The sequence below is a fragment of the Leopardus geoffroyi genome, chromosome A1 (assembly GCF_018350155.1).
Source record: "Leopardus geoffroyi isolate Oge1 chromosome A1, O.geoffroyi_Oge1_pat1.0, whole genome shotgun sequence".
Taxonomy (NCBI): domain Eukaryota; kingdom Metazoa; phylum Chordata; class Mammalia; order Carnivora; family Felidae; genus Leopardus; species Leopardus geoffroyi.
The window spans coordinates 145,131,181-145,145,095 of record NC_059326.1 but is presented as its reverse complement, the minus strand read 5'-3'; the positions used below and the strand labels follow the sequence as shown (position 1 = coordinate 145,145,095).

General features: G+C 36.0%; 1 protein-coding gene across 5 annotated transcripts in view; it reads left to right on the top strand.

The window, feature by feature from the left end:
- SSBP2 (single stranded DNA binding protein 2) overlaps positions 1-13,915 on the top strand; it is a 313,722-nt gene that overhangs the window by 104,441 nt on the left and 195,366 nt on the right. For all 5 annotated transcript variants that reach the window (XM_045497122.1, XM_045497123.1, XM_045497124.1 and 2 more), the window contains exon 4: positions 13,779-13,863. In XM_045497122.1, coding sequence (XP_045353078.1) covers positions 13,779-13,863 — 85 coding nt within the window. The remainder of the gene's footprint in view (positions 1-13,778; positions 13,864-13,915) is intronic.

Here is a 13,915-nt window from a genome sequence, read left to right as displayed (position 1 = left end):
CAGAATCTGAAACAGGCTCCAGGGTCTGAGCTGTCAGCACAGAGCCTGACGCAGGGCTCGAACTCACGGACCGCGAGATCATGACCTGAGCCGAAGTCGGACGCTTAACCGACTGAGCCACCCAGGCGCCCCGTGGGCTGCCATAATAAATTACCATAGACTTCTTGGCTTAAACAACAGAAATTTATTTTCTCACATTTCTAGAGGTTGGACATCCAAGATGAGGCTGTTAGAATGATTTCTTTCTGACGAGGTCTCTCTTCCTGGCTTTTGGATGCTGGCCTTTTTACTGTGTCTTCCCATGGCAAAGAGAGAGAGAGCTCTCTGGTGTCTCTTCTTATAAGGGCACAAGGTCATCATGAGGGTCCCACCCACATAAGCACATCTAAGCTGGGGATACTGAAGGTGGAAGTGGTGGTAAATTTTTAGGACAGTGAGGAAAAGTCCAAAAAAAAACTGAATTAGTTCAATATAGACTCAGGGATAGAACTGTGTAGGAACACAAAAAAGACTCTCAGACTTCCCTGAAGACCCAGTTGATACCAGAGCTTATCAATTTCATTGTAGTACCAGGATGTCCAGATATGTGATTTTTCTGCAGCAGCATTGGTAGTTCAGGTGTCTGCATGGACAAGCTAGGCTGTTTGTTTGTTTGCACTTGTTCAATTAGAAGTATTTCCTCTTGAGGGGTACCTGGATGACTCAGTTGGTTAAGCTTCCAACTCTTGATTTCGGCTTAGGTCATGATCTCTCAGTTTGTGGGATCGAGCCCCACATGGGGCTCTGTGCTGATGGTGCACTTGGAGCCTGCTTGGGATTCTGTCTCTCCTCTCTGCCCCTCACCTGCTTGTGCTCTCTCTCTCTCTCAAAATAAATAAACTTTTTTTTTAAAAAAAGAAGCATTTCCTGTTCAGTGGTTCAGTTATTTAAAAGAAAAAACAAAAGCTGTCTTCTAGTGTCATGCACATGGTATCCTTGGTACACCTTTTAAACGTCGCTCCTGAAAGCATGCCTTACTAGAAGTTTTGTGGTAAATGGAAACACACTTGCTCAGTTGTGGTTTTGGGTTTCCCTTGTTTGTCTCACATATGTATAGCAGAAACAGGTGTGGTCCTTTGGCTCAGAGTTGTTCCTGTATTTGGAACAACGGTTTGTTGCAGTTAAGCGCTATCATTGTGCTGTTTTCCTGGAGATTAAGACTGAGCTCTTATAATGTATAATATTACAAAAGTCAACTTTTCATTTTACATAGTATGCATTTATAAGAGCTAGATCTAGATAGTAAATATTTAGCTGTTTGCTGAATGTAATTGAGTCCCCTCACCTGTTGACACCTTCTATTTTTTATGTTTCTAATTAGGTCTACAAGGTAGACTAAGAAACCATTTTAGGAGTCTGTGTCTATTGGATTAGTAGGCTGAGTGAGGATTTTGAAAAATTTCCATTAAAGAATTAATTTTATTTCTTGCACCTGTTTCTCATTTGCTCCACTTCTTATGAATGTAACCTGTTTTCATACAGTTGACGGTTAATATTACCTTTAGCTTTTTTGGTCTTAACTGTCAGAAGATACAGCTCTTAAATCTGCCATTGCTCTTCCTTTTTCTTGGGCTTTTAGATTCAGGGAAGCTCTTCTTCTGTGGTTTTGGTATTTAACTAATTTTAATTTATGCATAGTTGGAGATATCAAAGAAATGATAAATGGACACATATTTTTTTAGAGTATATTTGTTCGGTTTAAATCTAGCACATGCAAAATATATAGGTACAGTATTTTCAGTTTTTAAAAATGTCCTCCCTTAAACTACTAATGTACCCTTTGAGGTCCCTATTTCATCTTCGTAAATAAGTGGTTCTAAATGATTTTGAGATTATGGGATCCTCTGAGAACTGATGCAAAGCTGTGGATCCTCTCCTTCAGAAAGCTGCCCAGATCCTAAGCTTTCTTGATCTTTGTGTGTAACCAGCCATGACTGTGGGCCTTAAATCCAGCAGATGCTTGATCTTTTTTTGTTGTTGTTAACTGTTTCAGAGGTCTTTTTGGTTTTCCTTCCCCCCCCCCTTTTTTTTGATAGGATTTATTTTTTTTTTTTTAAGAGCAGTTTTTAGTAGTTCACAACATAGTTGACAGGAAGGTACAGATATTTCCCATATATCTTCTACCCCGACATAGGTATAACCTCCCCCATATTAACATCCCCCATCAAAGTGGTACATTTGTTATAGTTGATGAACCTACATTGATACATTTATAACTACCCAAAGTCCACAGTTTACATTATAGTTCTTGGTGTTGTATGTTCTGTGTTTTAAAAAAAATTTTTTTTTCAACGTTTTTATTTATTTTTGGGACAGAGAGAGACAGAGCATGAACGGGGGAGGGGCAGAGAGAGAGGGAGACACAGAATCGGAAACAGGCTCCAGGCTCTGAGCCATCAGCCCAGAGCCCAACGCGGGGCTCGAACTCCCGGACCGCGAGATCGTACCTGGCTGAAGTCGGACGCTTAACCGACTGCGCCACCCAGGCGCCCCTGTTCTGTGTTTTAAAAAAAAATTTTTTTTTAACATTTATTTATTACTGAGAGACAGAGACAGAGCATGAGCAGGGAAGGGCAGAGAGAGGGCAAGACACAGAACCCGAAGCAGGCTTCAGACTCTGAGCTGTCAGCACAGAACCCAATGCGGGGCTTGAACTCACAAACTGCGAGATCATGACCTGAGCTGAGGTCGGATGCTTAACCGACTGAGCCACCCAGGCACCACTTTTCTGTGGGTTTGAACACAATGTATAATGACATGGTCCATCATTATAGCATCATACAGAGTATTTTCACTGCCCTAAAAATCCTCTGTGCTTTGCCTTTTCATCTCTCCAACTCTGGCCCCCCTGGCCACCACTGATCCTTTTACTGTCTCCATAGTTTTGCATTTTCTGGATTCTTTTAGTTGGAGTCATACAGTATGTAGCCTTTTCATATTGGCTTCTTTCACTTAGCAAAATGCATTTAAAGTTTTTCTGTGTCTCTTCATGGCTTGACAGCTCATTTCTTTTTAGTGCTGAATTATATTCCATTGTCTGGTGGTACCATGGTTTGTTTACCTACTGAAGGACATTTTGGTTGCTTCCAAGTTTTTGCAATTATGAATAAAGCAGTTAGGAACATCCATGTATAGGTTTTTATGTGGACATAAATTTTAAATTTCTTTGGGTAAATACCAAGAACCATGATTGCTAGGTCTTACAGTAAGAATATTTTTAGTTTTGTTTTTTTTTAAAGTTTTTTTAATGTTTATTTACTTTTGAGAAAGAGGGAGAGACACAGTACAAGCAGGGGAGGGGCAGAGAGAGAGGGGGACACAGAATCTGAAGAAGGCTCCAGGCTCTGAGCTCTGAGCTGTCAGCACAGAGCCCGACATGTGGCCCAAACTCATGAACCGTGAGATCACGACCTGAGCCAAAGTTGGATGCTCAACTAACTGAGCCACCCAGGAGCCCTATCCTTAACTCTTTAGAGCTGTGCTTTATTATATGTGCTCTAGGTTAGGGATTCAGGGCTGTACTAATATATATATTTTTTTAAACCAGGAAAGCAGTTACTGCTGTTGAATTCGAGATGATTAAGATAATAGGTATTCTTCTAAAACTTACTGCTTGCTAATTTGGTCAAATGCAAGGTCCCTGTTGGATGGACCAGTTGCAATTTTATGACTTCTTCTCACTTCTGTATTTTTATAGAATATTTGAAAATGGAGTTGTCCTGTTGTTTAAGCCTCTTCATCAAATATTTACAAAGTGTAAAACTATGCTGCCCTCAAGGAAATAAGTATAGGAGAGATAAACAATTAATAGTATTATAACTGAGGTATATATTAGTTACAATAGCAATTCAGGGGGAATGCTTACTTTAGTTGTGAGATTTAGGAAAGGCTTTATAAAAGAAAATCTGAGCTGAGCTGGAAGTTGAGTGAAGGAACGATATTTTGGGCAAGGAATAGTTAGAATGAAGCCTCAAAAGGAATGATTGTGAATCCACGACATGACTGGTAGCTTGGATCAGCTGAATTGCAAGTGCAGTACTATGAAGCAATAGAATAAATGGATGAAGACAAAGGCAGTGGCCAAATGATAAAGTCCTAGAGTACATCAAGGATTTTGGATTAAAACTCAAAGATTTTAAACATAGTATATGACATGATTAGATTTGTCCTTTTAGACATTCACTTGGGATCAACAGAGATGGATTGAAGAGGGTTGAGAACAGAGATGGAGTCTAGTTACAAGGCAAGTTTAATTGTCCAGTTGAAAGGTGATAGGTGATTGATCCCACATAGGAAACAATGAGTAGAATAGTTGGCATGTGAAGGATGAGTTTCCTAGGTTTTAGATTTGGATGGTGGGATGAACAGTGATATCATTGACTGAAAGAGGAAATATAGAAAGAGCAGCAGGCTTTGGGGAAAAAATGCCATAATTTATGTTGTACAGGTTAAATTTTGAGATGCCTCTGTGACACTCAGATAGTGATGCCCTAACACAAAGTCAGAGGTCTGGGTGTATAGCTCACAGACAAGTCCATAATGGTTTGGAAATAATGAGCACAGACCATACTGAAGGTGAAAAGTGCTTACAGATTCAACTGCCCAGTATAACCAGTGAGACAGCACCTGGGGTTAGAACCCTGAGGAAAGTCAACATTTAAGCCTGGATGGATGAAGAGCAGCCTCAAAGGAAAATAATTGGAGAGGGAGAAGGGTAATCAGGAGAGGATAATGCATGGGAACCAGGAAAGGCATTTAAGGCAGAGATTAAAGTTTATAACACTTGTAAGTAAGAGGACATAAAGATTTTCCTGAATTGAGAAGTAAGGTGAATTTTGGTGGTCTTGAGGAAAATAGTTTTGGTAAAGTGGTGAAAGAAATTCAGAAAGCTTCTGTAATTTATTTTTCTACCTCGAGGGTTACTGAGAGTAGCCGAAGTGTGTGGTGGCATATGTAGTCTCCAGATTAACAAGAGAACACGACCTAACATTTTAGTTTTTAAATTTATTTTTTTATTTTAAGTTTATTTATTTATTTTGAGAGAGAGACAGGGAGAGCAAGCAGGGGAGAGGCAGAGAGAGAGGGAGAGAGAGAGAGAATCCCAAGCAGGCTCTACGCTGTCAGTGTGGAGAAAGATGTGGGCATCTAACCCGTGAACCATGAGATCATGACCTGAGCTGATACCAAGAGTCGGTCTCTTAACTGACTGAGTCACCCAGGTGCCCCAATAGCCTTGTCAATGTGTATAATTTATTTATTTACTTTTTAAAATACTGACTTTTTATTTTATTTTAGAGAGAGAGTGTGAATGCTGGCAGGGGGAGGGGGAGAGAGAGAGAGAGAGAAAGAGAGAGAGAGATAGAGAGAGAGAGAAAATGAATATCTCCCCTGAGCTGAGCTTGGAGCCTGACTCTGGGCTTCATCCCACAGCCCTGGAATCAATGACCTGAGCCCAAATCAGGAATGGGATGCTCAGCCAGCTCAGCCAACTGAGCCACCCAGGACCTCCTCAATTTGTGTAATTTAAATTTAAGTCTTCTTATTTAATGTTTTAATGGCAGGAAGTATGCTTTATTCTTATTTAATTTTATATATAAAACACCTTTTGAAATAACTTTGTTTCCATGTATTTATATACTGAAATAACTATATATGATATCACAGAGAAAATAAACGAATAGCTAAGATTATCATGAGAACTCAGTTTCTTTCACCTGGGAGTGAGAAGTCAAATCTTAACAGTATGCTAACACTCTAATGATTTTAGAGTCTAATGGATGAATATCAGGTATAGCTAAGAATAACCAAGTACCCATGTAAAAACAGTAGCTTGAATTAGTCAACTGGTCACCTGAATGGTATAATAATTATCATTGGCAGACTAATTCTTACTCATGTTACATGTCTCTCCTGTAATAGGCATGGCATAACTTTTTGAATTGAGTTAACATAGGGTGGAGGGATGGGTGAAATAGATGATGGGGATAAAGGAGGGCACTTGTGATGAGCACTGGGTGTTGTATGGAAGTGTTGAATCACTATATTGTACACCTGAAATTAGTATTACACTGTATGGTAACAAGCTGGAATTTAAATAAAAACTAAAAAAAGAAAAAAAGTTAAACAGCAATATAAGATAGTGCAGGTGACAACTAAAATAGGAGTATAATCATGGTGAGAAGGGAGTAAAAAGTATTACAAGAGAGAAATAAAACAGAGGTGATTAGGCTAAAAAGAAATAGCAAAATGTTCCTGGGAGCAAAAAAAATGTAAAAAAATAGGAAAATTTGGTGGCGAGAAGATACTATAAATAAATGATGGAATTTTCCACTAAAAACAAAGGATTAGAAAGGAAACTGAGGCAAATTTTACTCTGTTAATAGGAAAACTTCTTTTCTTGCCATACTAGTTTTGAGACTTTTCTAGAATATATATTTTTTAGTACCTTTATTCTTCTTTTAAAAGTACTTTTGCATATACCATCTCTTGTATCTGTACAAAAGCCTGTAAAATACATTAACAGATACTGTTTTCTCTCTTTTTACATAAAGAAGCTAATGGAAGGAAACTATTTTCTCAAGGTCAGATTTAGAATTAGAGCTGAAATTTCCTGAATTGTAACCAGTGCTCATCTCAGTAACAGATGATATTTCTTAAACACAGAGCAGAATTTAGTGGCCCACTATTAATAAGACATTAATTACAGTTCCCTTTTGAACATCCTGAGTGGCTAATTCTAGACAGTACATAATGGGACTCAGAAAAGTTGTCTCTTCTGAGTCTGGTCTATATTGAGGCATCTGTACATCACTGGCAGCTGCATGTAGGGTGAGGGGGTGGTTGCCATAGGATACTCAGGAAATGAGTTGGAGTATGAGAGTCAAAGGTAGGATAACAAAGTGTTTGCTGTCTTATCTAGGACAGGTATCTACTACACTTGTAACAGCTGATGCTGCTTGGCCTGCCAGAGCTGCATAAACTTGCCCATAATCAGCATGAGCCATCTTGAAATGAAAACTCTTCATACCATACTCACATTAGAGGTAAAATAATGTAAGAATGAAAAAGTTCAAGCCCAGCTCTGCCACTAACCAACTGTGCCCCTAGGCAAATTATTTAACCTTTTTAAGCTTTGGCTCCCTCATTGATAAAACAGGCATAATAATGGGAGGATTAAATGCTGAATGTATGATGCTTAATATATGATGCTTGAATTTAGCACATAAGCTATTTTAATGATATTTTAAATTATTAATTTATAATTAACCCAAGAGTATTGTGAGAATGATGGTAGTGGGACAAAATGTAATTCATACATTTTGTAAACTATTAAATAATGCTTTGGAATAAGACATTGCATGTATGTCTTCATGCTCTTCATCTAAGATGATTAGCAGGTACATGTATATTTTACATAAAACCCTCTTTAGTGTTATGAATAGTTTTCTTCAGTATAGATTATGAGGATCTAAGAGTCATTTAAAATACATTTTTGGGTCAAAGAGAAATAAGTTCCTTAGCTATTAACAATTTGAAATTAAAGTAACATGGCATGCTCCTTAGAAAAAAAAAATTCCCCTGTGTTCTTTTCTTCTTTTAATTTTTATTTTCAGGTAGTCCAGAATGTGGCCAGTGGATTAAGGTTATATAATTATGTTAGCATCCCATCTTCTGGACACTTCTGACATGATTATTCACCCTTGTAGACTTTTCTGACAACCATTTTGCGTTCCTTATTCCTTAGAGATATTGACAGCTAGTGAAGTCATCTCCACTCACATCCTCAGAATAGAAGAAAAACAGTTAATGTATTAGTGTTGAAGAATCCTCAACTTGGAAATCTTATGTTTTCCTTTGATTTATGTGGGGGAAATTTTAATAATTACAAATGGTACAAGAACAAAGATTTTAATACTTTGCAGGTTTTGATTCCTGTAGTTGGTCTCTAACCTCTTCATTTGTAAAATACTTATTTTTCACTTGTTTCTACATAGGAACAAAGAGACTGTGTAAATCTCAACCATTACTCATGATGATGAATCCACTGCATTTCAAGGATAATATTTTCATGTCCAGCTTAATAGATGATCTGTAAAGATTTGAAAAGCTCCTTAGCCGCTAGCATTTATGGTTGTTAAGAGAAGTCTGTGTCTATAGAAGTCCAGAATTTTCTACCCTTGGCCCTCATGGGAAACAAGGAACCAGTTCTGTGGGTCATCAGAAAAGCTTACTAAAGTAATTAATGAAATTCCTCCAGCTAAGAACAAATCAAGTATTGCTATGACTCTTACCTACTTAAAAAGCCTAATTTTTCCTCTAGGACATACGTCCACATTTTCATATGGTAAATGTCATATTATAATATCAGCCAAAAGTCTTTGCCCAGAGTATTGTAAAATTTTAATAATATATGAGAAGTAACTTCCACATTGGGTTGTATTTGGGTGCTTTAGGAAACTGAGTCTCAATTTTCAATTCAACTCATCACTAGTTTTGGATCCACGGTCACATATGTGCCATGAATTTTATATCTTCTTTTTTCCTCTGTGAAGCATATGACATAGCATATTGCATAGATTATGAGTTAATATACACTTGAAATATTAATAGGAGAAAATCATAGTTTAAAATGTTAATTTATGAAGGGTTTATAGAGGTCTTCTCATTTTAAGCTTGTTATTTTCTAAATTAGGTAAGTGATTTGTCTACTGTCCCACAAAACCAAGCATGGAATAATTGCAGAATGTGAACTCACATTTTGATCATCATGCAGCTTTGTTGTTGTTGTTATGATTATAACTAATTCTTCTCAAATATTGCAATGATATTGTAGCAATCACTATACTCTATGAATCAGATAAACTAGTGCAAAACATGGGTTGGATTTTCTAGAAAAGGTAAACTTTTGAAATATCTTTCCCATTTGTGGTGACTTCTTAGGTAAGAACATATAAATACTTATAAAATAGATGAAATGTGTTTAACATGAATATCATAACACTAAAAATAAATTTGTATTTAATTTTTAAATTCATTTTATACTTAGAATTTTGTAACATATTTTACTTTAATTGTGAAACTCCTAATGAATAGGGTTTATAAATTGAAAATTTACCTTATTTTTATGGTGAGTATTCTTTATTATTAGTATCTCATAGGTTCCTGGTGGTCTCCTTAGCTGTATGGTCTTTGAAGTGATGGAATAGAGATTGCGAATACACAGAAAGAATTAATATTTGTTTTAGTCACTGTAAAATGGTACCTAAAACAGGGCTGGCCAGGATACTTTTTTTTTCCTCATTTTTTTCAAATTGTGGCAAAATACACGAAACATAAAATTCATCATCTTAACCATTTTTAAGTGTACAGTTCAGTGGTATTAAATATATTCATAATGTTGTGTAGTCTTCACCTGTCTATCTCCATAACTCTTTTATTTTGTGAAATTGAAACTCTGTATCCATTAAACAATAACTCTCCATTCATTCCCCACTCTTCCATCCCCTGTCAACCACCATTCTGCTTTCTTTCTTTATGATTTTTGGCTACTGTAAGTACCTCATATAAGTAAAATCATGTAGTATTTGTCTTTTAGAGACTAGCTTCACTTAGTGCAGTGTCCTTGTGGTTCATCTGTATTGTAGCATATGTTAGAATTTCCTTCCTTTTAAAGGCTGAGTAATTTTCCATTGTATTTATATAGTATGTCTACTTAACTATCAATGGGCACCTGGGTTGTTTCCATATTTTAGCTATTGTGAGTAATGCTGCTATGAACCTATGTGTATAAATATCTCTTTGAGACTCTGCTTTCAATTAAAAAAATTTTTTTTAACATTTTATTTATTTTTGAGAGAGAACGACAGAGCGCAAGTTGGGGAGGGGCAGAGACAGAGAGGAAGACACAGAATTCGAAGTAAGCTCCAGGCTCTGAGCTCCACCACAAACTGTGAGATCATGACTTGAGCCAAAGTCAGCCACTTAACCAACAGAGCCACTCAGGCGCCCCTGCTTTCAATTTTTTTCTAAGTTTTTATTTTTATTTATTTATTTTGAGAGAGAGAAGGGGAGAGACAGAAAGAGGGAGAGAGAAAGAGGCACCAGGGTGGCTCAGTCAGTTAGGCCTCTGACTCTAGATTTTGGCTCAGGTCATTATCTCCTGTTTTGTGAGTTTGAGCTCCACATTACACTCCATGCTGGCAGTGTGCATCCTGCTTGGTATTCTCTCTCTCTCTCTCTCTCTCTCTCTCTGCCCCTCCCCAGATTGTTCTAAGAAAATAAATAAACTTAAAAAAAAAAATGAAGAGGAAGAGCAAGAATCCCAAGCTGGCTCTGTGCTATTAGCGCAGACCCTGACGGGGAGCAGGGCAGGAGGCTCGATCCCACAATCCCATGAGATCAAGACCTGAGCCAAAACCAAGATTCCAATGCTTAACCCGCTGAGCCACCCAGCACCCTGTGCTGTCAGTTCTTGTGGGTATAAACCCAGAAGTAGAATTGCTAGAGCATATGGTTAAATTCATTCCTGGGTATGTTACTTTTTTGATACAATTGTGAACGGAATTGTTTTCTTAATTTTGCTGCCTGATAGTTCATTGTTACTTTATAGAAACACAGCTGATTTTTATGTATTGATTTTATATCCAGCAACTTTACTGAATCCATTTATTTATTAGTTCTAGCAGATATTTTGTTGATGGTGTCTTTAGTAATTTGAGTCTTCTATGTCTCTCTCCCTTTTTTTAAAGTTTATTTGTTGTGAGAGAGAATGTGTGTGTGTGAGCAGGGCAGGGGCAGAGAGAAAGGGAGAGGGAGACTCCCAATCAGGCTCTGCACTGACAGCACAGAGCCTGACATGGGGCTTGAACTTAGAAAGCATGTGATCATAACCTGAGCCGAAATCAAGAGTTGGATGCTTAACCAACTGAGCCACCCAGGCACCCATTTCCTCCTGTTACTGATCTCTAACTTCATCCCATTGTGGTAAGAGAAGATACTTTGTATGATATCTATCTTTTCAAATCTACTGAGACTTAATGTGTGCTTTAACATATGGCCTATTCTGGAAAATGTCCCATGTGCACTTGAGAGGAAGGTATATGCTGTTGTTGCTGGGTGGAGTGTTCTGCATATGTCTGTTAAATCTAGTTACTTTACTGTGTTGTTTAATTTCTGTTTCCTTGTTTATCTTTTGTCTGGTTGTTTTATCCAGTATTGAGAGTGGAGTATTAATATCTGTAATTATTATTGTAGAACTGTGTGTTTCTCCCTTTGGTAAATGTCTTCAAAGGGTGTATTTCTTTAACTTTATTCAAGGAGATCATGTATGGGTAATGTATTATTGTCAGAAAAATACCATATAAAAAGTTATCTCATTTTAGTAAGTTGTTTTATTATCCCTCATCTTGATCTTGTAAACTTTTAACCTTACATTAAATCCATAAAGGGAAACTTAAAAATAGAAATAGAGCAGTGTTACTGTTCCAAGGTAAATATTTAATTTAATAATATGTGTATAAATAATTATTTATTGATAGTTATTTAATAACTTTTAGGACATAGTCTGATAAGAAATTATTAGTTTTTTTCCAGTCCATTTTGTAAGACAACATTTTAAAAGTAAAAATGTAATAATTTCCAAGAGGGTTCTTACAGCATTTGCTAGGAAATTAGTGAATAAGAAGAGATATTAAGATGTTTGTCATAATATTGCACATAGTATTTTCTGTTTAAATACAATTTAAAGACGACCATTATAATTTTCTTTTTTAAGAGCTTTGAAGTTCCTTAATAACATGAACATAAGAAATAATAATTACAATATACTATAACTCGTAACACACTTGATATAGGCAGAAAACTTTTACCTGTATCTTTGTATATCTATAATTCGTATACTTTTTGTCCCAAAAGAAGACCAAGTGCAACTTTTAATTGCGTTATTGTTTTCCTTATTTTCCTTGCTTATTGTGGAAACTTCAAAGGAAATTAAATGGCAGTACTCAATCATTCATATTTTTTACTGTTGAAGATAATCTTATTTTACTGAACTAGTTGTGTTATAAGGCCTACAGAATGCTTTCTCCTAGCTGTGGAGAGAGAGATTCAGGCTGAGTCTCCAAGGGTCAAACCAAAGAGGCCAGGTTTAATTTATCTTTTTTTTTTTTTTTTTTTTTTATGCCAATACTTAACCATCTATGTTCTTTTTTCTTTTTTTAATTTTTATTTAATTATTTTTTAAAATTTATATCTAAGTTAGCATGTAGCGGCAACAATGATTTCAGGAGTAGATTCCTGAATGCCCCTTACCCATTTAATCCATCCCACAACCCCTCCAGTAACCCTCTGTTTGTTTTCCATATTTAAGAGTCTCTTGTGTTTTTGTCCCCCTCCCTGTTTTTATATTATTTTTGCTTCCCTTCCCTTATGTTCATCTGTTTTGTATCTTAAAGTCCTCTTATGAGTGAAGTCATATGATATTTGTCTTTCTCTGACTGACTAATTTCACTTAACATAATACCCTCTAGTTCCATCCACATAGTTGCGAATAGCAAGATTTCATTGTTTTTGATTGCCGAGTCATACTCCATTGCATATATATACCATATCTTCTTTATCCATTCATCCATCGATGAACATTTGGGCTCTTTCCATACTTTGGCTATTGTTGATAGTCCTAACAATATGTATGCATTTTAAACTTTAATGCAAGCTAATCATAGTGTTGATTATATTATTGATAATATGCTTACTCTGTCAGATGCTGGATTTATGTTATATAATTTAATTTTCTCAACAATCCCATTTTATAGAAACAATCCCCTTAATAGAAAGGAGGAAATTGTGTTTCTGATCTATTTAAGCAATTTGAGCTAGTAATTAATTTACAGAGCTGGCTTCTGAGAAGTGTCCTGTTCCAAAACCTGTGCTCTTAACCAATTGGTTAGTCTATTTTCCATTTCTGTAGAGTGGGAAATGTATAATACAAAAAGATTTCTGTTGATCAGTATAATTGCCTTTGTTGCCAGTGTTTGTAGATATTTGCTTTCCTGCATTTGAATCCTTTGCTCATGCTCATTGTTAATTTCATTGATGGAAGGATGATCAGAGACATAATTTTGTAAGCAGTATAATTATTTTTCCCAACCAGTTCCACCTTACTTATTCCCATTGTTTTTGAAAAGGAGGGGAAAACAGAGACCATGGATTTTTTGAATTTTCAAAATTACTAACCTATTTTGGTAATTGCAAGGACAAAAAAGAGAATATTTTAGGAAAATGTATTTGTTTGAACAGTGTGATTAAATGGTCAGGATATTGGCCTGGTAATTGGAAAACAAAATTACCTTGAAAAAAAATAATGTGTCACTTTATTCCTTAATGATTAAATTAGGATATTATTTACTGTTTTTTTTTTTTTATGGGGAAGCTGTGAAAGGCATTGTAATTATTTCAATCATGTGTTTAAGCTATATAAACAGATAATTTAAAATGACAGTTTAAAAGATGTTTTAATTTTTTTTTAGAAAAAAATCTTAGCATTTCTGAAACATAGCTATTTCTGAAAGATGTTATTGCAGGAAGAACCCTGCTTGATTTAAATCTTTCATAGAAACATTTGTCCTGAAGAAGAAAACACATTTTGTATAAAGAGTAATACATGTCTTCTATTTTTGGAATTTTGATCTCTCATTTGGTGTTATCTGCTTTTCTTAATGTTACCATAATTACTTTTTTAGTGTATTTTGGGATCTCTACTGTGCAGCTCCAGAAAGACGGGAAACATGTGAGCATTCAAGTGAAGCAAAAGCCTTCCATGATTATGTGAGTTAATGTTTAATTGCACTAAGTTATATCGTTAGTTTTCTTTTTAACC